The sequence below is a fragment of the Strix uralensis genome, chromosome 5 (genome assembly GCF_047716275.1).
Source record: "Strix uralensis isolate ZFMK-TIS-50842 chromosome 5, bStrUra1, whole genome shotgun sequence".
NCBI lineage: Eukaryota > Metazoa > Chordata > Aves > Strigiformes > Strigidae > Strix > Strix uralensis.
The window spans coordinates 59,748,963-59,775,382 of record NC_133976.1 but is presented as its reverse complement, the minus strand read 5'-3'; the positions used below and the strand labels follow the sequence as shown (position 1 = coordinate 59,775,382).

Sequence of the window (26,420 nt, the reverse complement as noted above, 5' to 3'; positions counted from 1 at the left end):
CTGATCGTCACCATGTTGCTGTTGTTCTTCTTGTAAGTAACCACAATGAAACCAAGTGCCAAATAAAACCTGCGCAGAATCATGCAGATGTAGAGCCAGAGTCACCATGAAGTTTCAGGGTGGCAACCCAAGAAGATCACTTAGTACTAGACAGCTTCTGTGCTCAGGCTCTGGCTCCAGGAAAACAACCACGGGAATCATCTGAGCAATCAGCTTGAGGTTGCACAGTCCACCCGCATGGCTTTAGGGAGCAGCAGTGGTTTTAGAGAAGCCTGTCTCCCAGGCATAAAAAGACAACGGTATTGGCAGAGTTGCCCTAGAAGGACATACTTGTAAAGATCGTCAGATTTCACAGGTGAATTAACCCCTGTTTTCTGGAGGCACAGGTGTTGGTGGAATATGAATGAATGTGAGAAACCAGAACCTTAGAAATGCAATATTTTGCACTTGACAGCTTGCAAGGCAAGGAGGGCTTCTGAACAGGAGTGTTTATATGGACCCAGCTGATCCCACATATAGTGGCCAGACCCAGACTTCTAATTGCCACTTCTTAATGGAGGCCAAAACAGAACAGGTGGTCACAGGCAGCACCACATGTGCTGCAGAGGGCTCTGGCTTGTCAGACTGTTTCGTGCATCTCCTCTTGCTCATATGTTATTTGTTTTGTCTTTGTTTTCAGCTCTATCTAATGAGCCTTCATTGTGCTTTTGATCAGAGTTTTTTCTGTGAAGACTTACAAGGCTCTACTCCCCAGTCCTCTTCATCTTCTCCCAAACTCTCCTTCCCCTCTGCTCTCCCTAATTGTTCATATTCCCATCGCAGGTAAAAATCTTCCAGAGAAGAAGATCGGGCCTGCTAAGAGGGTCAGAATGGATGGTAAAAGAGGACAAATAAGGGCATATCTTGGGGAGCCAAGTAACAGCAGTGGGGACACAGCTATAGAAATGGCCCAAAAGAGATCATTCCCTCTTTGTGTTTTAGAAGCACTGGGATGGTGTCACACAGAGGACACCATCTTTTTTTGAATGAACTCCTTCTTCCCAGCATCATTCAGCAGGAGAGCCTTGCACTGGCTCCCTCCCAGGCATGCAGTTATCCATCTGGACACATGACCCGGGAGCAGCTAGGGAAATGAGATACTGAACAGAGACTGAAAGTTGTGATGTGTACCTGCACCCACTCCTTCCTGAAAGGCTGACACAGCACTCCAGCATCACTGTCAGGTGAGATCATAGGCTATGTGAATGGATATGGTGGGGGTCTCTCTTCCTCCATCAGGACTTGGGAGACTATAAACCGACCTTCCTTGGTATTCACTGAGGGTAAAGAAATTATTTGTACACTTTGGGGTTTTCTCCCCTCCATGTTCTTCCCTGAAGCTTTTTTGAATAATGGGGGGTTTTAAGCTTTAATTTTGCTTCTTAGTAATTTTTCAAAGATAGGGAAAGTTTTTAAAAGTTTCAACAATGGAATGAAAATGAAAGGGTGCAGGCGTGTTGGGTGAGGAAATCTGGACATGCTGTGTCAGTGGCAAAAGGAAAGGAGGAGGACTAGAAATGCAGTCTTTTCTCAAAAATATTTCATTAAAATGTAATTTAAAAAATTATGCACAGCAAATGAAGAAAATAAGAGGTGACTCGGATGTTTTGCACAGCAAAGCAATGCTTTTCCATTTTGCAGGGATCTCAGTAAATATTAATCCATTTTACACCCTGGGACACTGAGAAATTATAGTCATACACAAATCCTGTTGACAGGACCAGGAATATAAGTCAGACTGCCACTTTCTCAAATGCATGCCTTCTCCAGCTGTATTCTCCCAAGTATTACTGTTTTGACTTGTAACAGATGATCATTGTTTATTTTCCCGGTCATTTTAACACCCCTGGAGAGCCCTTCACTGAGTTTAAATGCCCCAGGGGGTACAGGTAGTTCAGGGGCAGTAATACTTGTGGCTGCTCATCTACTTGCTGTTCAGACTATGACTTGGTACCTGCAGTTTACTGACTCCTGAACACTAACTTTTCAGCATTACTTGAAGGGAGGGGCACTAAGCAGGAAAAATGAAGGGAAGAAAGGTGAGGGGGTGGAAAAATGAGCCTGCTTTACTGAATAATGAGGGCAGTGAAAATAAATGGGGAAAGAGAGAGAAAAGCTGGTTTAAATATTTAATCTCTGTTGCATTTGCTTTTGAAGAAGAGACAAAAGCCTTGGAACATCTTTTGTCTTGAACTCTGACCAGAGCTGAGCACATGCAATTGTCACTTCTGCCATTTGCCTTAAGGTGGAGAGAAACAGATTGGTCCTGGTGCATCAGCCCATCACAACAGTCTCTGTCTCCAGCAGTGACTGGTACCTGGAGCTGCAGAAGGTATAAATTACTCATGACAGTAACAGCTCTGCCCCATGAGCCCACACTGCCCCAGATACTGGTGCAGGGGTAGTCAGTGTGTGTGCTGCCTGGGATCTGCACCTTTCTTCAGAGAGAAGGAAGCTGCTCTGAGAAGAAGCTGCCTGCTTGTGTGTCCCACCATAGAGAAAGTCACTTCAATTTAGGTCTTCACCACCATTTGGAGCCAGGTGGTTAGCGCAACACACGACAGCAGTATTTTCCGCTTGTCTCTCCCCATTCCTCTGTACATGTTTTTACCCAGCTTCTCCCTGCAACATTTCTCTTCCTCTTCCCTTGACTTGCCCTCTCAAGTCCTCCATCTCCATTCACTGATGGTCTAGACAGAATCAAAATAAGCACAGCTGTCTTGTCTACTGGCCACAGCTGCACCATCTGCAGCACCTTCCACAGCTGAGGCAGCCCCATGGATGAGCTGGCAGGACCTACACACCAGCTTCAGAGACAACAGTTATCTGTGCTGATGAGCTGCTGCATCAACAAGGTCATTTGCTTTCAGTTAGTCCTATATAAACCATGTTGTTCAGTTGATATAGCTCATCCGTCACATGTTCTGTTTCTCTTGTCTTTCACACTGGACACCCAGACTCGAGGACAAGCCATGGCCAGTGTCACCCACTGAGGCAGGCACAGCCCCTTCATAGCAGTGGTGGTTCCCTGCAGCCACAGCCTGTCATCCTCTGAGACAGCCTTAGCCAGATAAAAACCTCATTTAGGCTTTCTTTATAGACTGGAGGAGTAAGAGGGAGAAATGCCTCCAGAAGGTAATTCATCGTAAGCCTGGCTTTTAAATTGGTAAATATCTGTAAGCTCTAAGAAAGGCTGATGGTCTCTGACTAACCAGAGGAAACTGCTGAGACTATGAGCTTTTTCTCATGTTTTGGCAGTGGCTTTGTCTCTCTGATCCACTTATTCCCTTTATAACCCTAAAAGCAAAGAGATGCTGCTATCCCTACTTCTCAGATGGGGGCAGATATAACTGTCTTCTCTATCAGAACCCCTCAGGATGTCTTTGGAAAAGCAGGGGTTTTTTGAGCTTTGGTCTCCTGAGCCCTGAGGGAAGGCATGGAAGCCTAGCCTTTTGTCAACTCCTTAACTGGGAACACACCAGAAAAAATGAAGCAAAAAAAACCAACCCAAAAAGCTACAGCACTTTTGAGCCTCTGAAGGCTCATAGTTAGCAATTATCTTTCAAGGCTTACTTCAGAAGTAATTTACTAGCTGTTTGCTAAGAGATCAAATAAAGCCAAGGTGCCTAGTCAAGTATGTTCCTATTTTATTTTGATATAATTTGAGGAACTCAACTGGCTACTTTAAATGCTGGAGGAGACAGCTGAGTGGGAGTTTGGGCTGGTTGAGAAGCCAGCTAGGAAAGAGTTTTGCATTTGGTTTACAAGAGAGCTTGCTTGAGTAGGCTGATTCCAGGCTGATAATGGTCTCCACGATGACTATACTTCTCTTTTTTGGCAGAGAACCCGTACACTCGACATGTGAGCTATAGGGATGAAAGAGGAGTTTATTCTCTGTAGCACTACAGGTCTTGACTTTGCTGATTTTTGCAGCAATTCCTCACATGGCAATGATACAAGGATTCTGGTCACTCTGTTTGGACCTAAGCTACATAAATCATTGACCAGACACCAAAAATGGCAGCTTTTGACCTAAGTTTGATCTGAACTAATGACTTAGGAAAGGAAAGCATCATATCTTATTTTAAAAATTTGCCTGAGCCATAAAAATACTCCTCCACTTTTTGCCAAAGAGAAAAGACTCAGGAACTGACAAAGGAGTCCTGGTATTGTGGTCTAAAGAGCTGAGTTCAGGTCATGACCCATTACCAGAAGCCAGTGGTGTTTCAACAGTGCTGTGCCAAGCCATGGTCTTCCTTCTCAAATTTAAAGTTGTCTGCACCAGGAGGAAGCCAGGAGCTGCTGCTTCACAATTTGATCAATGGTGTTTTGCCTTTGTGTTAGCCTGGGGGCCCCAAATCTACCTCCTGCTCAGGCCTGACCTTAGTGGGAGCTGCTGCCTTTTGCAGATGGTTACAGCAGGATGCAACTCATGGCCTGTGTTGTGGTCTTCAAAGTCCATTGGCACAAAGAGATGTACGGGTGTGTCAGACTACATGTCGGCATCGGCCAGGGCACCCTCCTCAGTGGCTGTTGATGGCTGCTGTGCAGCGCCAGGAGCATGGGCAAAGGAGGGAATCATTATTCTGAGGGTGACAACAGAAACGTCCTTGTGCTCTGAGGAGAGGGAGGAGAAAAAGCAAAGCATCTCAGGAATTCCTCAAAAGCAGCAGGAATTGTTGGGGAGTTCTGGAGATGAAACAGACAATGTAGTTGGAGGAATCTTTGAGCTCAACAAAAGGTAAATTTTCTCAAAGAAAAAGAGAGAGAATTGTGGGAGACCTGAAACTATATTTGGATTTGGGAGATCATGCCTCCCTTCCGTTGTCTTATTGTCAAAATATCTTGAAAAATCTCAGTGTTTTTCTTCCTCTTTTTTTTCCCCCCTCTGATTAGGAGTTTTAAGTGGAAAATGCTGAAATACTTAATTTCAAATCTTTCAAAATCAATGTTTTTGACATCTTTTAAAATAGACTTGTAGGTCTAAACTATTACTTCAGCTCAAAAAGGAGAAAAAATTATAGTCAATAAACAGTTGAAATAAACTGCAAACATGATTTTTCACTTGGGGTTGAACAAATTCCTTGAATTCACCCTAATTTTTCTTTGTTTCTCTTCTTTTTCTGACCCTCAGTCCCTGACACTTTCTGTTTGTTTGACCTCTTTTTTACATTTTTATTACCCAGCCATAGTTCAGTTTTTAATTTATTTAAATATTAATGAAAGAACAGCAGTTACACATTATTCTTATTTCTTAATCAAATCAACTAACAATCCTAACGTAATGTCTTGAAGGTTGAGGGAACAGGAGAAAGTATTCCATATGGCAGAAGAATTACAGGAATTACGGACAGAAAGCCCCTACTTGGGAAATGAGTCAGTCCACTTCTGTCTAGCAGAAAAGATCAGCACAGAAGTATACAGCCTTTATAAACAGCTTATGAATTTACAGCTTGCAAAGCAAGTGAAGGCTCTTTGTCTCTTGTACACACACGCTAACTCACTCTCCACACATGCACACATACAGGTCTCTGGTGGAAAGACAGGGAATGTGCAGCCTGCAATGCATATGAACTTTCTGTTTAGAGGAGAAAAGATTTCTTCAATAGGCACAAAATCCCACCCCCTCAGCACCCCTCCCTCCCCAGTGTCTAACACTGACTTCAAGGGAGGAGTTGAGCCAATTATCTGTGAGTCTTACAGAAGGAAAATCTGCAATTTGCCAGTGGTTGTGAGAGCGAGAGGGAGAAAGCCAGGGAGGGAAGAAGAAAGGCTTAATCAGCAAATGTAAAAAAAGCCACTTCTGTCCTAGAAAGATAATATTTTAAAGCAAATCTCAGACCAGAAGCTCGTGAGGGAGGCAGTGCCAGGCAAGACCTGTGGAAGCACAGTTTCACCATAGACAACTTCCATGCCACCATTGATTTTTCCCCATAGCGTCTGAGGCAGCATAGAGGCAGGGTGGCCCAGCCGTGTGCACCCACGACCCTGTACAACTAGGTGTCGCTCCAGAGGCCCTTTCCCCCACAGCAGAGCCTACAAGGCACAACTTGCAAGAAAAGCCAGTGGGAGTGGGAAAGACTCTGCCTAACCTTCTCTCAAACTGAGGCTATGAGGAGAAGAGCTTATCTTACCAAAGGGAAAAGCTATCACTGGTTCTAAGACCCTTCTTTAGCCCACGTCAGTGGCCTGATCCAGTATTTACCATCCATGGGGGAACACCCTCTGGAGCCCTGCGGTCCTTCCCAATCCTGCTAAATTCCTGGGAAATACTGGTGAAGAACTGAGCCCAGAGAAAGCAACGTGGGATCCACAGAACAACAGCCTTTTACAGCAGCAGCCACTTCTGATTAAATTTATCAGCTTCATCAGACTGCACCAAGACGCAGGATTGCTCCTCCAAGGAAAGAGAGGTAAGAAAGCAGCATGGAGTTTGGGATGAAAGTAGGAAACAAATATCCCACAGGAGTGATTTTGGTGTGCATGAAAATTACAGGGATACTAGTAGTGATTAACAAATGACAGGTCCGTTATGCATGATACACTTTGTGTCTGCCTATGTCTTTTTTAGCTGGGTGCAGTGAATTACATTGGGATGGCAAACAGAGACACAGACAGTAACTGAAGAACATGGAGTGCAAAGAGAGAGAGTTTAGAAGACTGTTCATGGAATGGGAGTAGTAGGCAGCATACCCCCTGATGGGAGGATGGAAAACTAAGGTGCAAAAACTCTAGGCAGGTTGAATGATGTCCTCCTTAGACACCTCTCTCCGGGTGCTCAGGATCAAATTGTCAGCACCTCACTGGAATTCAGACAAGGGCTCTTCAGAGCATACAAAAGCAGGTTCATTGTCCTTCAATTCAATGTCTGACTATGAAACAAGCAGTGGTGGTTAGCAGGTAGAAGATGACACAGGGAATCAAAAGAAATGGAGTTTAATGTTGATTTTGGACATCTGTTTCAGCTCTCTCTGGGCGTAGGAGCTTTTCCCTTTATTATGTGGAGATAACACTCATTGCCTACATTTGTATGACATTTTTAAATCCCTGTGCTGTATAAAATACTAATATAAAGTTTTTAGCATCAAGCCAGTGCATAAAGCAGAAGGTACAACTGGAAATTAATCTATGCTTAAGCATTTAACAAACTGGAAGGAAAAGATGTAGATTAAAGCCAGCTGGAGGTTGTTTGTCTCCTCATTCTCTTCTGATTGATTTTGCTTTACTTAGTACATGAACATGTGGTATCTTTCTGTTTCCTTTCTTCTGCCTTTAATCGTTTTCAGTGTATGAGTCCCTGTGCTTCCCCCCACCCCTGGGTGTGAAGGCTGAAGTTTCATTCCTTTTCTGAGGAAAGAAGGCAGATTGTATTGAACTGGAGAAAAGCTGGAGGAGGGGGATAAGAAGAGAGAGCACAAAACACAGATAAAACTTCCCAGTTCAGTGGTACGCCCTGAGTCAGATTTGCAGCAGAGGTGATGAGCAGCAACTGCGTAAATCGAAGTGCTGAAAAGCATCTTTAGACTTCGTGTGAAATTATATGTAGTCAGGAAAGAAGCACAAGAGTCCTCTCAACTGAATGCCTTGACATGTGGAACAAGGACAGCATAAAGTGACTATTTACATTAGAATATGCATGTCTTCACATCCCTTCTTCCCCTTCAGTGCATCTACATTCTTGGGGCAAAGTGTCCTGAAATGAGCACATGTCTGCACATAGGATTTTGCCTTTGATGGGGGTGTGAAGCAGTGTGATTTAATGACCAGAGATGCAAGGGTGAGGAAAGGTGGGAGGGAGAAAGAGTTTGAAAGGTAGGAGTCCCAGAGTCTGTTCACGTTTCTCATTTGTTGGACCTTGGGTGGTCACTCAGTTTCCTTGTGCCTTAATCTTCCCCGTCTGTGGGTAGTTGTGGTGGCAATTCCTTCTCCAAGTTGTTCAGTGTACAGTGGCAATAACTGGGGTCCAAAGCAGTGGAATTAATTTCAAAGTGGAGGACAGAAGTGCCTCTTGCACTAAAGGTGCAAAATTAAACCTCCAAGCAGCTGCAGTGACGCAGTCCACCTCCTTTGTTGTGTGATGGGAGTTTCTCTAATCACCAGCAGCTCAGTGGTTACCTGTCAGTCAGCAGTATAATTTGTCAGATTTGGGCTTATAAAGCTGCTGGCCAGGATCAGGTCCCTCTGCGTGCATGTTCTGTACAGGATGTATAAGGCATTTGCTTAAAAAGCATAGCTGTGCTCACTCCAAGATGCTGCCACAACAAGTTGTACAAAACTGATCTTCAGCAGGTGTGAATCAACATGGTCCACTTGCCCTCATGCAGCTACACTGGTCCGTGCCGGTCTGAAGAACTGACTCATTTCTATACACTGATCCTGGGCTGTAGAGAAGTTTGTAGTTTTTCTCACAAAATCTATCTCCTTGCTTTTCTCTGCCAGCTAAATAAAGCCTTAGAGGGTGAAAGGAGCATCCCAATGCAGCTCAGTTACCATTTGTCTGCCCATGGATGCAGGACAGTACTAGACTGGCTACATAGGAAAGGGCAGAGACAGTGTACATGGCAGTGTTGTTTCAGAGATTGAATATCATGTTTCTGCACTCCTGGAGATAGGTCCTGTTCTAAAAACACAGAGTCCAGTTCAAATACCATGTGTGCTCCTTGCTGTCATTCCCGCCACAGTAATCCCAACAGCACCATAACTCTGCATGTGTGTGTCCATCCAAAGTTATGTTCTGACATTACTGTCTGGCTCTAATATTATGCTGTCCTACCTGCTGAATATAATTCAGAGTGTAAGCTACTCTGAGGAAAGCATTGCGTTTTCTTCTGTGCTTTATCTAGGGCTGAATGTGCTGTTGGCGTGCAGCAAATTATAGCAATAATAACTAGTAGTGTGTTTTGCTGTTGCCTTGGGCTACAGCACAGCACCTGTAATGATGCTGGATAAGAATTCCAGAGACTTCTTTATTTAGCAGTGACTGTATCTTCACTGCTGCTTTGGTGCTTAGCACATGTTAAAGTAAAAGATTTTAAGTTTTTGACTGAGATAAGCGTGAGCTACATAAAAGCTTGGGAGATAAAATTCGCTCAAGGGAAAGATAGGAATCCAGATCTGGACCCAGAAATGATCTTTCAGTGTACATAAAGTACTTGTGTTGTAATATTAAATAAACAACACCTAGGTTAAATAAACAGCACAGTGGGAACTTGATTATTCTTTAATAAGATCTTAGTAACAAAATAAACTCTGTCAAAAATGTGCCTTCTTTGCTCTAACAGTTAGCTAACCCCCATATGGGGTTATATTTTTCCTTTCAGCACACAGTTAATTTGAACTGCTACATGAAAAATGTCTGAGCAACGCTCTTTTTTTTTCCTATCAAAGTTTTCTGCATCTGAGTGCTATGTCAAAATGTGATCTCCAAGGTCTCGAGACTCATTTTAGTTGCTGGGGTTGGAAATGTCATCTATTAGCTATTTAAGATGGCTGTCCTTCATCTTTTTTCCTGCTTGTACTTAGCACCCACAAAGACTGTGACATCCACAACAGCTGTGTATGTATAAAGACTGAAACTCCTATGAAATCTGTTTCTGCAGTTCCACCCATTGCCAGCCACCCTGCTGTAATGCTGATAGTTTGTTGATAGGGATTTCTCACACTACCAGTCCAAACAGCAGGATTAAAATCTGTTTTCTAAAAGGTCATTGAAGGCACAGATCTTTGAAGTTATCATCAGCCGGTGCTATTCTGTGGCTCAAACTCCCTGCAAGAGCAATGAAGGTTGTATGGGACCAGCGATTTAATGTTACGGAGATGTCTAACTTCCACTGATGTTAAGCATGATTCTTGTTTTTGTCTGACTTTTGGTTGATCTCAGAAAATAAGTGAAGCTATCTAGGTCCTAATGGCAGCTGCAGTGGATTCAGTATATTGGGAAATCTGACCTCTGTGTTTATGTACCTAAATGAGAATCAAGCTCTACTGAAAAATCTGGTAATGTCTGACACAGATGGTGGGAAGGAACCTGGTGTCTAAGCTGAAGCACAGCTGATAAAATTAGCCCTTAATGTTTAAATGAAATAGCAGATTACAATTCAAAACCATGCTATTTTCAGTGTAAACACCTTCATTTTTATGTGACTTTAAAAGAAAAGAAAAAACACGGCCAAAAAAAACCCCAAAACCCCCAACAAGCCACTCCCTGGAAATGAGATTGAAAAGATTAAGCATTTCCAGTGACAAGATTTCTGTGTGGACCATTGATCTACTAACGAGGTCTGTGCTCCAGAGTACTCTTAGACAAGCTTGTGGTAAGGAGCTGCCCTGCTCCATCCTCCATCTAGTTTCTGGTCTTTCCTCCAACTCTTACTATTTACTCTTTCAGGACCAAGCCATGATGAAGACCATGTCTGGTGGAAACTGCACCCTGAATGTGCCAGCCAAGAACTCATACCGTATGGTAGTGCTGGGAGCCGCCAGAGTGGGGAAAAGCTCCATTGTCTCACGCTTTCTCAATGGCCGGTTTGAGGACCAGTACACTCCCACCATTGAGGATTTTCATCGCAAGGTCTACAACATCCGGGGAGACCTGTATCAGCTGGACATCCTGGACACCTCTGGGAATCACCCTTTCCCTGCTATGAGGAGGCTTTCCATCCTGACAGGTGAGAAAGCGGGGGGAAGTTTGCAGATGAGGAATGGTGGGTGAAAGATCACAAGGATAGATACTAGCTTGAAAACTGTAGACAGGAGATGACTGTTTCTTGGGAGGTAGCTAAAGGGACTGCTTGATTTTGTTGCAAGATGCACTTCTCTAGAGAGAGATTTCCTGGCCGGGATGTTCCAGGCACTACAGGGAGTGCGTTAGCCACAGAAGAGAAGTCTACTGGGTGAAGATCTGAAATTATGATTTCCCCCTAGTTTATTTCCCTCCTACCTTCCCCTCCTGCTCCATTTTTTTTATTGCAATCACAGACAAATGGCTGAATAAAATCTTGTGGGCATAAAGAGCATCAAGGGACAAAATAAGCATGTCATCATAAGACACAAGCAGTGAAAACCAAATGTAAAATGCACAGGAAGTGAACTCTAACCAAAAAAAATCAGGATTTTTTTTAATCCTAAAATTTCCAGCCCGATTCCCTTGATTTGATATTCCAGTAAAAGGATAGCTCTGCTTTTACCCTTTCTCCTTAGTCTATGGTTAATCAAATGCATTAAAGGGAAAAAAGGGAAAATGGTGGGCTCATTTTGTACATTCTCATTGTCAAGCAGTTCCTGTTGTGAGCTAAGATGTATTCTTTAATTGTGAAAGTGACAGTGGAGATCTATTCAGCCACAGCTCACAACAAAGCTACTTTCTGGATTTGCTATCTACCCTTCTAGCTAACCAGTGAAACATGATGTTCACATCTGACCAGGCTAGCATCCACATTCAGTTTCTGGGATGCGGATGTGAACTTTTGTCCCTGAAAGCTCTCTTAGCACGTTCCACATGAATGTCATTCAACAGGCAATGATTTGTGTTTTTTTGTATTTGCAAAAGGAACTGTAAGTCAGGAAATGTCAAACGGAAATGTCAGGGGATCTGTGTCATTTATGTATTTCTTTTTTTCCATGGTCTGTTTCTCTTGAGCAAATGAAATGATAGCAGAGCTCTGTGCACTGGGAAACCTCTCATTCCTGACTTAGGTGTTCAGGACTGACTAGCTGTAAATCTTCAGTTCAGGTGTTGCTTCATGTATTGTGTAATCAAAAGGCCAAGGCTGAGTGGCTACTAGCTCTCCACTCTTCAGTGGTGTCAGAACAGGCTGTGTTTTACACAGAGATACAAATGAAAGGAAGAAAAAAGAAAAGCAATGCAGCAGAGCTGAGATAGAAACATGTTTACAAAAGAGAGTAAAATGGGCAATAACTTGCAAGTCCAGTGCAACCCAGGAACATAATCAGATATGGCTGAAGTAACATCATAGCCAAAAGTCTTTTCCATAGCACTACAGAAAGGTGTGGGGAGTTGAATTAGAAGGACTTGAATTAAAGTACAGTTCAGTTAATAGATTCAAAAGGACCAAACAAAAAATATGGGGGGGAGATGGCAGATAAACCTATTGCCTTTTTAAAATTAGCTCCTCTGACACAGGCTGTGACCAACAAGCATTTACAGTATCTTTTTCTAATTGCAGGAGATGTTTTCATCCTGGTATTCAGCCTGGACAACAGGGAATCCTTTGATGAGGTCAAGAGGCTCCAGAAACAGATCCTTGAGGTCAAATCCTGCCTGAAGAACAAGACCAAGGAATCATCTGATCTCCCTATGGTGATCTGCGGCAATAAAAATGACCACAGTGAAATCCTCCGCAAGGTACGCTCAGATGAAGGCGAGAACCTTGTCTCCAGTGATGAAAACTGTGCTTACTTTGAAGTTTCAGCCAAGAAGAATACCAATGTGGATGAGATGTTCTATGTCCTCTTCAGCATGGCCAAGCTACCTCATGAGATGAGCCCTTCCCTCCACAGGAAAATCTCCATCCAGTATGGTGACACTTTCCAACAGAAATCCTTCCAGATGCGCCGAGTCAAGGACATGGATGCCTACGGCATGATCTCTCCCTTTGCTCGCCGGCCAAGCGTCAACAGTGACCTGAAGTATATCAAATCGAAAGTTCTCAGGGAAGGTCAGTCCAGGGAAAGGGAGAAATGTACGATCCAATGAAGGCGGCTTGCACTTCTGTCTGAAGTCGTCATCCACATGCAGTGCCTTAAAGAAAAATGGTCTGTGGCAGCACAGAATGGGCTCATGGGTTCACTGAGAAAACCCAGCATGGAGAAAGAATAACTCTTCCTGTGGATTATGCTGAGTCACAAATGTAAATAACATCGTCCTTGTAAACGACTGGGAAAAATCATACGCCTGAGATACGAGTGCAATTCTCTGTCTTTGTACTGTAGTTCCCCTTCATTCCCTTTTTTGTTTAAAGAATACAGACCTGAGAAGACATTTCAACCTCATCCTTACAAAGAAAGTAGGTCAAAAATGCACAGGAGGCATTAACAGTTACCCAGCATGCAGCTCTTGCTAAGAGAGAGGAGTGTGTGTGTCTCTGTACGTATGTGTGCATGCATGTGTGGAGCACTCCTTTAAAAAACTGGGACTTGCATTTCAAAGGGCAGCAGTCTTAACGGAGGTTTCCCAGATTGGGAGTGGACTCTACGTAAGAACACATGACTCTAACTCGCTTCCGAGGGGACCTGCATTAAGATGGTCTTTATTTTATGTTTGTTGGGACAGTTACTATTTGACATCGACATGAATGTTTTTCTGTATTATAGATTTTATTTGGGATTTGTTTTTTTATTGTCTGGGGTGGGTTCTTAGCAAAATCAGATGGCAAGTGCATTTGATATCAAAACAGTGTCTAATTTCTAGCAGTGAAAGGTGTTTTTCATCTGTAAAACTATATAATATGTACATTGATTGAAAGTGAAATTGTTCTGCAAAAAGCCAATACATTTGACTGCTTTGCAAGCCTGGTGTGATATTGTTTCTCAAAGCAGCCACACTGACTCTGAATACCATAGTACAAATGTCACTCTTTGCCTTGCTGGCCACCAGAGCAATGGTTCCTTCCTCTGCCTGTATCAGCTGAGACTGACCAGATTCATATGTAGCCTTAGACCACTTCAGAGGCAGGATTGGGTTTTCCTTCAAAATTAAGAACTGAACAGTGGTAGGGCCAGCTCCATCATATTTCTTCTGTTAACATGCCTCTAGTCATTTCGTTCATGGTTTTCCCTGTTGTCTGATAAAGGTTGCCTTGATAGAAACCTGTGCACTGCAGAAGTCCTTCAGAATAGAAGTTTTGTGCTGACTGTCCAAACAGGGCTGAACTGGCTGGCCAGATAAATCTGGGGCCATGCATTCACTTCTTCCCTTTCTCAGCCCAGTCCAGGCTTCCTTGTCTTCAGTTCTCTCCTTGTTCTGCTCTGGCTTTGTTGTTCTATGTGCTCCTGTATGCCCTCAAAGCCCCATATATTCTCTCAGATGTGAGCTTGCCACTCTCACTGACTGGAATGAGATGTGTGCACACATAACTGTGGGCAAAGCATGGCTCCAAGACTGTACGCAACTGTAGAGTTAGTTATACATACCTCAGAACTATCTTCAGATACCTTGTCCTTCCCTCACTCTCAAATTCTGTTCTTGGCTGTATCTGCCTTGCTATGTCCTGGACAGAGCTGTGAGCTAGTTCATGCTATAATTTGAGAGGAAACCAAGAATGATGGTTGTATGTAAAACTTAGCCTCTGGGACTCAAAATCCCATATTCATTTATCAGCTCCACTCTTCAATAGTACTGTATATTGACTGGTAAAATACACTGTTCTTTTATTCCTGTTGCCAGGGCAGCACCTTTCAGACCACGTCTCTCTCCCTATCTATAAATCTGTACATGGTTTATGATTAAACCTGTTGTATTTATTAGCTGTGTCCTGGTTCTTTTTACTTTCTCCAAGAATAATGAAGAAGGTCCTATTTTTCTGTTGTGCAGGTGCAGCTAGGCAAGTGAATTGTGGGTTGAGAGCCCTGATGAGATCTCCAGTAAGAAGAGCCTTTTATGTCCTCCAGACACCAGTTGCTGTTTGGAGTGGAACTGTGTCTATATATACATCTCCTTCCTCCTTTCTTCCTTTCCTCCCTCCCCCCCTCCCTCCCCCCCCTCCCTCCCCCCCTCCTTCCTTCCTTCCTTCCTTCCTTCCTTCCTTCCTTCCTTCCTTCCTTCCTTCCTTCCTTCCTTCCTTCCTTCCTTCCTTCCTTCCTTCCTTCCTTCCTTCCTTCCTTCCTTCCTTCCTTCCTTCCTTCCTTCCTTCCTTCCTTCCTTCCTTCCTTCCTTCCTTCCTTCCTTCCTTCCTTCCTTCCTTCCTTCCTTCCTTCCTTCCTTCCTTCCTTCCTTCCTTCCTTCCTTCCTTCCTTCCTTCCTTCCTTCCTTCCTTCCTTCCTTCCTTCCTTCCTTCCTTCCTTCCTTCCCATTAACTTATATATACACAGATATCCTCACAAGCAGAACCAGCCAGTTACTCTTCCCCATGCTGCCTCCAACACAAGAGAGCAACAACTCTGTCCTTCATGCACAGAACTGGCATGCTCATGCCTGCTGCAATTTAATGTGGTCTCTGCAGAGACATCACTGTTGCTCTCAGCAGCCTCTCCATCTTAGCTTCTACATTTCTCAACTGTATGAGTCTTGGTCCCCCTGAGCACATGCCCACCTCTCTACAGACTCTCCACCCACATACATGACTACTGAATGTACCAGTGATCAAGCTCTGGGACTCATGTGCCGCAGGAACATGGTGGGGTTGAAGATGGAGTGAGAAAGGCATGAGCACCGGCCATTGATTGTGTTAAGGGCCTCCAGGAAGCTAAAGGAGAATGCCTTGCACTACAGACCAAGTGTTGCCTTACTGAGCCTATGTCCCTTCTCCCTGGCCTGCTGGATAAAGCTGAATTTTAAGAGCCTTCATAATCAAGTCTCTGCCTTTGTCTTACAACACTGACCTTACAATTATTTTCTCTACTGTCCTTCCATCTCCACAAAGACAACAGCTTTCCTCACCCTTCCATGGCTTCCCATTCCTGCTTTTTGCACCATGGCTATGAAGCCACAGCGCATGGAAAAACAACATTGCAGTGACAAGTGTGCAAGAGTAGGGGAAGCTGAAGACCAAGGAGCAGGTGCTCACAGAGATACACTGGATCCCACAGGAAGGCCAGTGAGCCCCAGCTTCACAGTCCAGCTTGATCTGCCAATGCTCACGGTGAGAAGCATCTGAGAAACTAGCTGGGAATGAAGGTGAAGCAGCATTACAGTCACCCACAGAAATAAATGGCAATAAGCAGGTAATCTTATTAAAGTAATCCTAGTCGTCTCTCTGCATTTTGTTACTGATGGTAACTGCTTTTGAAGTTAGATTATCATGCTCCTAAGGACATTTATTTTTTTGCTTTTATTATACCATTACAGTCATTCTATTAATATTCATATATTATTTGGGCTCTAGAAGTGCTTACAGCCCCTAAACCAGACCATATGTATATGTTCATTCACAGTTAGCAGCCATTATGTTCTGTGAAAAGGGCTGGGACTGGAAAACAGAGACAAGGCTACCTGTCTACACAGGGGGCAGGGGCATAAGGGAAGGCAGGAAGAGGAAACAGGAATTGTTTCTTCCCTGCTAAACACTGAATATGTCTGGCTGTAAGACAGAGCAGGGAAGGGCTGTATGGGAAACTATTATGTGTGTGCAGAAACTGCAAGACCCTGAAAGAAGCAAAGAGCAGACTTACAGCCAGGCCTTGGAGGCAATGGAAAGAAAAAGGATTCTTTTACTTTTCCCCTTGGGATTCAAAGGACCTAAACAGAACATACTGTAGCCCAAGAAGTCATGAAAATGCACGGGACTAAGGTCAAGTCTGGAGGAAGGGATCCGTCCAGCAAAGATGCTATGAGCAGGTGTACCCTTACTTGGTCTTACCTAGTGTAATTAAGTTGCTTTATTCCACCAGCTAACTTGTCCTGCGTTGCAGTATACAAAACCTGGCATTAGTGATACAAAGCTTCACTGATGTTTTTCATGTACTTTTAGGACAACGAGCAGGGACATATACCTGACTGAGGCTCAGTCACAGGCTTGGAACAAGGCAGGGCTGAGATTTATTTTGTACATTGCTCTACACAGCAAGAAAGTCCTTGTCCTGAAGAAATTACAAGTCAACACATTATAGGAGCTACTATAAATAATGACAAAAACCTAATTAAGCCACAGGGTCAGTACAAATCAGGAAGGAAATCGTGGACATGGTGAATTAAGTAAATAAATTGAGGGTGGGAAGGGCAGAGCGAATGCCTGTTTTGACATCCAGAGGACTAAATTAGGCTTCTGTTCTGAAGGATCCCCAGGAGGACTGTTGCCACCAGGCCAGCCTGGTGCTAGAGAGAGGCTTTCATGGTGCAGCCCCACAAAGAGCATTGTCTCCTTGAGACCCCAGGGTGCAATAGATCTCATTGTCTGGGAGGCCAAAGGTCTTGTTATTATCACAAAGGCAAGTGGGAAAATGTGGTATAATTTTTAAAAGGGCGGCAGAAAAGAGCTTCAGAAGAGGGCTCACAAAGGTAGGATGGCAATAGGAGGTTGGGTGGGTAAAGAAAAGATAGGTTAGAGTGTATGCTACAAAATGTACCTTTCACCTTTATTTCATCCTTCTCTACCTGAAGACATTTTATTTAGCTTTTTTGTCCTTCCTCAAATGCTAATTGCCACTTACTGCTGTGTAGGACCCACCCCCCACCTCTCATCACACCTTTTGCTGCCTGAGATTTACCCTCCTGTCACATACCATATTGTGGGCTGCCTTACTATCCCTGTCCCAGTGTCTTGGCTATGGTAGAAGGTTACAGACAGAGGTGTTTTTGAAGTAAGTGATTATTATTTGACTTGAAATCACTATTACCCTTAGGGGTTTCATTATCTTTATAGTTTCTGTAAAATTACACAGTGGCAGGCTCAGATTAAAGGGTCTCCTTGGAAAAATATATAAAACGTGACATAATGTACATTTTCCCCACCGGTTTCTATAGCAACAGCCTTTTCTCTGCACTCAGAAAGAGCAGAGAATTTGCAGGGAGGAGATGAGTAGCAGTGGCTCTGCCCTAGATCTTTCACCTCTGAGTCTTCACGGGAAGTTCTCCTCTCTTCAGTTTCTGTTATGTGAAGAAACAAAGGCCAGCAGCAGACCCACCCTGTAGACCACTCAGTATGTCTGGTAAAGCTGTGAGATGGATATGTTATCATTGATAAGAAAGTAATTCCCATAATGCGATTGTAAAATGGGGTATTGCCCCTGGCACAGTCCCTGACATCACAAACACATTGCAAAGTGTTATAAACCCAACTTCTGGACTCATGTTTGGTTACAGCTAGCTATGAGCCTTGCCCAACTTCTCTATTCCCTGTGTCTTTACAGGCTGCCATCTGGTCCAGTCAGAGCCTGAGACTTCCCAGAGAAACATTTCCTTTTGCTCTCTTGACATCAGCCAAAGACCTCTCTTTGCCCCTACCATCATTGGCCATCCATAGCATGCAGAACTGCCTTAAATCCAAGGCATAACATTCCTAGAAAGTTATTGACAGTTTGGAAGGAGGCCAAGAACTCACAAGAAAAAACACTTTATGAGCCTAGAGAGATTGACTTGAGCAAGCCTTAAGAAAACTCCAAAAGGGATAATTCTGTGCCATGTAGGTAAACAAAGTCTGAGAGAGGCTGGCTGAAAACCTCTAGATGTATTTAAAAGGTGAAGATGACAACTGAGACAGCACTTTAAATAAAAATTGGACAGTGGGATATCTCAGTGGGAGCAAGCATTAAGCAGGAAATTATAGGCAAAAGAACAGGGCAGACTGGCTGCTTGAGGCTTAGATGATCACACGCTTTGCTGGGTAAAAAACTGGCTGGGTGGCCGGGCCCAGAGAGTTGTGGTGAATGGAGTTAAATCCAGTTGGTGGCTGGTCACAAGTGGTGTCCCCCAGGGCTCGGTTTTGGGGCCACTCCTGTTTAACATCTTTATTGATGATCTAGACAAGGGGATCGAATGCACCCTCAGTAGGTTTGCAGACGACACCAAGTTGGGTGGGAGTGTTGATCTGCTCGAGGGTAGGGAGGCTCTGCAGAGAGACCTGGACAGGCTGGAGCGATGGGCTAAGGCCAACTGTATGAGGTTCAATAAGGCCAAATGCCAGGTGCTGCACTTCGGCCACAACAACCCCCAGCAGCGCTACAGGCTTGGGGAGGAGTGGCTGGAGAGCTGCCAGTCAGAGAGGGACCTGGGGGTGTTGACTGACAGCCGGCTGAACATGAGCCAGCAGTGTGCCCAGGTGGCCAAGAAGGCCAATGGCATCCTGGCCTGTATCAGAAATAGCGTGGCCAGCAGGGACAGGGAAGTGATCTTACTCAGCACTGGTGAGGCCGCACCTCAATTACTGTGTTCAGTTTTGGGCCTCTCACTCCAAAAAGGACATTGAATTACTCGAGCGTGTCCAGAGAAGGGCAACGAAGCTGGTGCAGGGTCTGGAGCACATGTCGTACGAGGAGCGGCTGAGGGAACTGGGGGGTTGTTTAGTCTGGAGAAGAGGAGGCTGAGGGGAGACCTCATTGCCCTCTACAGCTACCTGAAAGGAGGTTGCAGAGAGCTGGGGATGAGCCTCTTTAACCAAGTAATAAGCGATAGGACAAGAGGGAATGGCCTCAAGTTGCACCAGGGAAGGTTTAGACTAGATGTCAGGAAGTATTTCTTTACAGAACGGGTTATTAGGCAGTGGAATGGATTGCCCAGGGAGGTGGTGGAGTCCCCATCCCTGGAGGTGTTTAAGAGTAGGGTAAACATACCACTGAGGGATATGGTGTAGATGGGAACTGGCAGTGTTAGGTTAATGGTTGGACTAGATGATCTTCAATGTCCTTTCCAACCTAGTTGATTCTGTGATTCTGTGACTTTAGGGCAGTGGAATCTATTGGAAAATTTTCTAAGGGATGTCATGAAAGTCCCATTAGGAAAACACTGGTAAAAACATTGAAATCTATATAGTCAACAGGGGTAATTTGGTATTGTCAGTGAGCTAGACTGGCTGAGCCAGTAGGCTATTTTGATCCCCCACACTTGTTTCTGTGATGGAGCCTGATCCCAAATCTGCTTCAAAGAAATTTCCTCAGACTGCCTATCCTCACTGCATGCTCTCGACCCCCCAAGTGGAGGGTTGGTAGTTCACTGGTCCCCTCCAGTCAGACCACTAACAATAGAGACAGGATGCTTACGTCAGACCCTGCTTTTTAGACCATTTCCACAAAGATCCCTGGACTGTTTGCAGCAAACAGCTCCTTTGGTGAATTGTCCATGAACAGTGTCTTGTGCATTTTTTATTGTTCAGAAGTACTTGATGAATGGTTTATGCAAATGTATCCTGTGCTTTGGCTGGGATGGATAACTAAGATTAATTCAGATTAAACATGAAGACACGGAGGGATGAGGTCACTGTGTTTCAGGACATCTTGTAGCAAAGTAAAAGAATATAAATGAAAAAAAAAATTCAACTTAAATATGTGTCCTCACATGACTCTGACCTAGAGGGAAGCAAATTCCCTCTCTCCAGCCCATTCCTCCCCTCCGGGCTCTTGAAGGAGGGATTTCAGATGGACTGTATTTATTCAAGAGTGTCCTCTCCCAAGCATTTGGCTTTCAGCACTTCGTATATAGAAGGCCAACTCACACATGAAAGCACTAAATATTTTAGTTTGGTTTCAGTGATAAGACTTGAGTCCATATTTTGATGTTTAAAAAAAAAAAAAAGAGAGAAAAGGAAAATAACTTCTATAGTTGTGGTGAGTGAAATGGGGAGAGGGGGGAGGGAGGGAAAGGAAAAAAAAATTTTTGGCTCCAAGAAACAATTCCTTCACACATTGAGACCTTATGTGGAAAACTGCACAACTCTATTAAACTGGGACTTGTGGTCTTTCTGTGTTAGACTGGGAACCAAAGCAATATAGAAACACAAGAAACACACTCCCAGCAGTGAAGCCGTATCTTGCATTTCAGATCCCACTAACATCAGGACTGTGTCAGATCTGACCTAGTTCCTCAACATTTTTGCAAAGCTCCCAGGAGCTTCAGAGTTAAAATCAGTTAAAGTTGCTAACTGGGTACCTAACTGGGTGTTAGGTACCATGGGTTTCTGTCTTACTCTTCAGGTCAGACATCTAACAGCCCCACTAGTTTCCAAACTCATCGCATAAATCAGCATCTTGGTTTCCCATCCCTGACGGAGGGCCAATAGCACTCACGGGAGAGCTGAGAGAGGATAAACACCACCTAGATTGAGAGGCACTTGGGTACCACAATGATGGATAAACATGTTAAAAGGTGAAGAGGCAGACCAGAAACAAGTATCACCTCAATCAGGAGCTGAGCTGCTGCAGTGCCAGCTACACAGGAGAGCAATTACATTTTGCGTAATCCCTGATTTCTGCACTACCTACAGTCTTGTTCTCCTCAGCACCTGCTGAACTGGCAAGTCCCAGGAACCTCAGGGTTAAAATTACACACTGGCTACCCCCTGCTCTTCAGTCACTACATACCTGTGTGGTAAACAGTAGTATGCTGCAGAAAGGTTTTCACTCACTTTAGTGGATGCTCAGCATAACCTCTCCATTCACCCTCTCTCTACTGGAGAAAGAAGTGCCGCAGGGAAACACAGCCTTGTTAAACACAACCTAGGGGGTTAGAGGACGGCATAGGGAAGATCAGTGGCATTGCTTTGGGCTGGGCTAGGGCAGAATGTCTCAACTTTTCTGTCAGAAAACAGTTTGCTGCTTGCTGGGTGGCTCATTGCCAAGGTAATAAATACAAGTTTCTAAAAAGAAATAAAATAAAAAGGAAAAATAAACACAGAGCAACAACTTGTTCTGCAAACTGACAGGAGACTTGCCTGAGGCGATGGATAAGGGATGACAGGGATGAACAGCTCTCTCATGGAGTCTTATTAAAGAGTGGACCTGAGCTCTTCCCAGATACTCTTTATGAGATGCTGCCATCTGGGAGAAATCCAGATTGGCAATTATCAGAGAGAACAATTCCAGCTGGCCACAACACTGCCAAAGCAGAAATTGTCCCTTTACACAATGGCACTGACTCAGACTGCTTGCAAATTTTGTCAAGTTTGGGGCAGTTACACAAGGTCTGTCATTAGTCATGGTGGTATTTATTTGTATTATGAAGCCCTGCCCACAGACCAGGACCCAGTTATACCAGACAATGTGCAAATGCACAACAAATAGAAAGTCCCCATGTATGCAAAGGCCAGGGCAGAATCTCAGTCATTAACTACATCTGCCATATCCACCCTGTGCCTCACAGCATCTGTCTTATCCTATGATCACTATCTACCTGTTTCCTAACAGCGTCCTACTGGTATCCTAAAGTGAGAAGAAGCTGCTGTATGGAATATTAATCAACCACTTTCCTTATTAACATCTGAGAGCTAATTATTTCTGTAGAGACCTTGTAACTACTACATTGTTGCAGTAGCAGCACCAAGATCTAGTATAATTTAGTAGTGCTCTTTCTTTAGCTGGACTTACTGAAACAGAGAAAGGAGATGTAAGGGTTATGCACTGTTTCCAAAATGCTCATGGGATGGGTAAATTCTTTATTATTCTTGCACTTGACGTGCGCAGTAACAACTTTACAACCAGTAAGGTTATAAAGAAGGTATGTTTATTCAGCGCTGGGTGCACGGGGGATCGCTCCTCCACAAACGTGCACATTTTGGAGCGAAAAGCAGCTCCTTTCTATAGCGTAAAGTGTTTACATATTCATGATAATCCCGAGAATAGGGAGAGATATTACAATTAGTTTTGAGGAATCATTATTATAAATCCCGCCCTAAGTCCCTCCCCATTGCGCCTGCGCAGTGGCTCCTGGTGGTCTTGGGCGGGGGTCTTCAGGATGAAGATTGAAGATGCCTCCTCTTCCTCTCGTGACTTTTCACCCAATTAGGTCTCTTCAGCATGTCAATTTAGCATTCTTTGAATCCCCGTTCCTTATCTTGGGACTCAGTAGTTGCAGCTCCTCCCTTATCTCAAGAGCCCATCCTGCTGAGAGCCCACCCTGCTGAGAGGCCTGCATCTATTTTGTTAAGGTTTCTCACTTCACACTTGTTCCTTGCAGTGGTTCCTAGCAGTCTTGCCAAGGAGAGATCTCTTACGTAGAGAGAGCATCTTTGTTCTGTGTTGGTGGTCCTGTGGCTGTGCAAGCCCCAAGCCAGCTGTGGCACATGGTAGTTCAGACCTAACTCCAAACTGTGTCCTGTGACAGGCAGCAGAGCTGCCTTACATATGGCTGTTGTGAAACCTTGGGGGTTTCACAAGGGCAAGGAAGTGAGGCAGCCATGCTGGCATTGCCAAGTCATGGCAAAGGCTTGTGACTGCTCTTTCCTTTCATGACCACGTGATGCCTCAAGGGATGCCTGTTCCTCTCCTGCCTGTGAGCCATGCCAGGACCTCCCATAGCTCTCAGTGGAAAGAATCATAGAATGGTTTGGTTTGGGAGGGACCTTAAAGATCATCTAGTTCCACTCCCCCTGCCATGGGCAGGGACACCTTCCACTAGACCAGGTTGCTCAAAGCCCCATCCAACCTGGCCTTGAACACTTCCAGGGAGGGGGCAGCCACAACTTCTCTGGGCAACCTGTGCCAGTGTCTCACCACCTTCACAGTGAAGAACTTTCATTTGATCTAAATCTACCTTCTTTCAGTTTAAAGCCATTATCCTTTGTCCTATCACTACATGCCCTCTCCATCTTTCCTGTAGGCCCCCTTTAGGTGCTGGAAGGCTACTATAAAATCTCACCAGAGCTTTCTCTTCTCCAGGCTGAACAGCCCTAACCCTCTCAGCGTTTCTTCACAGGAGAGGTGCTCCAGCCCTCTGATCATCCTCTGGACTCGCTCCAATAAGTCCATGTTCTTCTTATGTTGGGGGCATGTCCTGGTTTAGCCAGGATAGGGTTAAGTTTCCCCAGCAGTTGGGGGGAAGCTCTAGCCGGGTTATTCATATACCATGCTGACGTCACCTCCTGGCGCCCAAGCGCGGCAGCACAGGAGAATCGGTGAGCGTGTGGTTTTCATGCGATCGGTCTCCACATTGCTATATTGGTATATATATATATTCTTACTCTGTTCATTGTTATTACTGTTATTGTTATTGTTGTTGTTTGTTTTGTTGCTGTTGCACTGTTGTATTAAACCTCTCCTTATCTCAGCCCCGGGGCTTTGTATTTCACTCCCTTTGTGGGGGAGGGGCAGCGGCCGCATGGTCTCAGACCCCGGCAGGGACTAAACCACCACAGGGGCCCCAGAGCTGGACAGAGTATTCCAGGTGGGGTCTCATGAGAGCGGAGTAGAGGGGGAGAATCACCTCCCTTGACCTGCTGGTCGTGCTTCTTTTGATTCAACCCAGGATATGGTTGGCTTTCTGGGCTGTGAGTGTACATTACCAGGTCATGTTGAGCTTCTCATCAACCAACACCCCTAAGTCCTCTTCAAGGCTGTTCTCAATCCACTCTCTGTCCAGCCTGTATTTGTGCTTGGGATTGCCCTGACCCATGTGCAGGACCTTGGCAGGACCTTGCACTTGGCCTAGTTGAACTTCATGAGGTTTGAATGGGCTCACCCCTCAAGCCTCTCAAGGTCACTCTGGATGATGTCTCTTCCCTCCAGCATGTCACCCACACCACAGACCTTGGTGTCATCAACAAACTTGCTGAGGGTGCACTCAATCCCACTGTCCTTGTCACTGACAAAGATGTCAGACAGTGCTGTTCCTAATACCAGCCCCTGAGGAACACCACGCATCACTGGTCTCCACATGGACATCAAGCCATTGACCACAACTATCAGTCATATACTGCTAGGAGCAGGGTGTCTACCCACCTCTGAAATACAAACTGATGGAACAGAAGACATTTTTAACCACTTATGGAATTTAAAGTTGAAAGCAGTGAAAAAGCATGGAGATGACTGAGATTCTCTTCAGTGGCCCCTTTGTACTGCTGTACCCCATGCAAGAGCTGTTATTTGCCCTTGATCTTCCAAAGAATACTTCTGGCACAGACTTTGGCAAAACAGTTCACAGTATCCTAAAACTTTGTTTCCTCCCTCCACAGCATGATCATTGGAGAAAGGTCTGACCTCAGATGGATGGTAAAACCCTCCCGGCTGATACAGAGCCCAGCTAATAGAGGGCAGGGGGACACTTTACTGTGCTAGACACCAAGCAGATGCATAAGAAGTGAATGTCCTTGGTGGAAGGGAGAGCCTTAGGGATGTTTTCTGTCCCTTATTCTTGGGGCTTGACACATCTTCCCCAGTGCATTTTCTCTTTTCAGACAAGAATTCTGCCAAAGAGGAAAATGTCTGAAAGCACCTCATTAATTAAGAAGCCTTGAGTTTTGCTGATTTTCCATGAGACTTCAGGCTCTGAATTGACTTCTGAAAATGAGAAGCGCTTAGGCTCACTTAAGCACTTTCTCAACTTTATCCAAATTGGTTGCATGAAGAGGGAGCATTTAAGGACTGAGATTTATCAGGAGGAAACATTATTCTGAACCAAATTTTCACTGAAAGAGAAAACCAAAAAGATAAGTGATTTTGCATGAGAGTTGCTTGAGTATTGAGGATTTTCTTAGTAAAACAAGAACTGTCTGAGAGGCCCTTCTGCTTCCCCACTCATTTACATTAGAAAAAAAGAGAAGCTTGCTGTTTCTTAAAAGAACTGAGAAAAGGAATGTATTCCAGAGTGAAATGTTTTTGCACTTTTTTCCCATGGTATCTTTTTGTCAACCAGGAATTAAACCAAAAGAGACACTGGAGGCCCAAACATAATCTGTCATCTGTGCCCCAACCTGGGTTTGGCTAGGTCTGTGTTCCTTACCTCTATCTTTTCCCTCACTGACTAAAGGAGAATCTGAAGTAAGAACAGGTAAAAGAGCCAGTTTTGTTTTGACTAGAGGTATGTGGGGTGCTCCAAGACTTTGAGGCAGTAGGAAGAACAGCATTAGCAAATGAGTGGGAAAATTATCTCTAAATTAGCTCTAAGTCTTGTGTCAGCTGCTATTCTTCTCTAGAAATGTCCTGTCCTCTTCTGTTCCCCTCCAGCTTTTCACAAAAAGTCCAGACAGGGAAAGATAGCACCTGCTATTTCTAGCCCTCCTAAACTTCAGGGGAAAGCTTCCTCTTTTTTCTGCTTAGCTAGAATCAAAAGGAAACCAAATGGCTCTGTTCTGCCAGGTATTCCCCATTTGGCATGTCAGCCCTTGTGCTCTGACTGCCCTTACCACCTGCATGTTGCTGCGTACTGCAGCGCGATGTTTGTGCCTGCTTGAAGGCTTTTAGTCCATGCATGTATGCTCAAGCCTGCTACCAGCGTCTCCACAGACGTCATTTCCAGAGCCTATTGCCTTTTGGCACTTCTAGGGAGATGACTGAGGAGACAAGGGCTTTTCATACACGTGGCACAGTGACTCTTCTCTGCAACATGTTGTGTCCCATCTCATAAAGCCATCAGATGTCATTTCATGCCATGGCAACAATGCGGAGAGTGACAAATGACTGATGGAACTGAGGGTCTTCTCCTGGCTTGTCCTTCACACAAGTAAGCACTGGTGCCAGGCAAAGCATCAGAAACTATACTGTAAAGAGTAAGCCTAGATTACAGTGCTTATCTTGCCTGTGTCCCACACCAGACATGACACACTGTTTTGGTCTGTAGAGAAAGG

At 44.5% G+C, this 26,420-nt stretch overlaps 1 protein-coding gene across 1 annotated transcript; it reads left to right on the top strand.

Moving 5' to 3' along the window:
* Positions 1 to 6,158: 6,158 nt before the first annotated feature.
* On the top strand, positions 6,159 to 14,521 carry RASD2 (RASD family member 2). The gene is made up of 3 exons (XM_074869452.1): positions 6,159 to 6,452; positions 10,427 to 10,706; positions 12,225 to 14,521. Exons 2-3 carry the CDS (start codon positions 10,436 to 10,438, stop codon positions 12,752 to 12,754), a joined length of 801 nt encoding a protein of 266 aa, XP_074725553.1. The 5' UTR covers positions 6,159 to 6,452; positions 10,427 to 10,435; the 3' UTR covers positions 12,755 to 14,521.
* The last annotated feature ends 11,899 nt before the right edge of the window (positions 14,522 to 26,420 follow it).

What these genes read in the sequence shown, in the direction of transcription:
- RASD2 (XM_074869452.1), top strand. Translation starts at nt 10,436, where the DNA reads ATGATGAAGACCATGTCTGGTGGAAACTGCACCCTGAATGTGCCAGCC. An exon ending in GAGGCTTTCCATCCTGACAG is followed by an intron (nt 10,707 to 12,224) that starts GTGAGAAAGCGG and finishes TTCTAATTGCAG; the next exon opens with GAGATGTTTTCATCCTGGTA.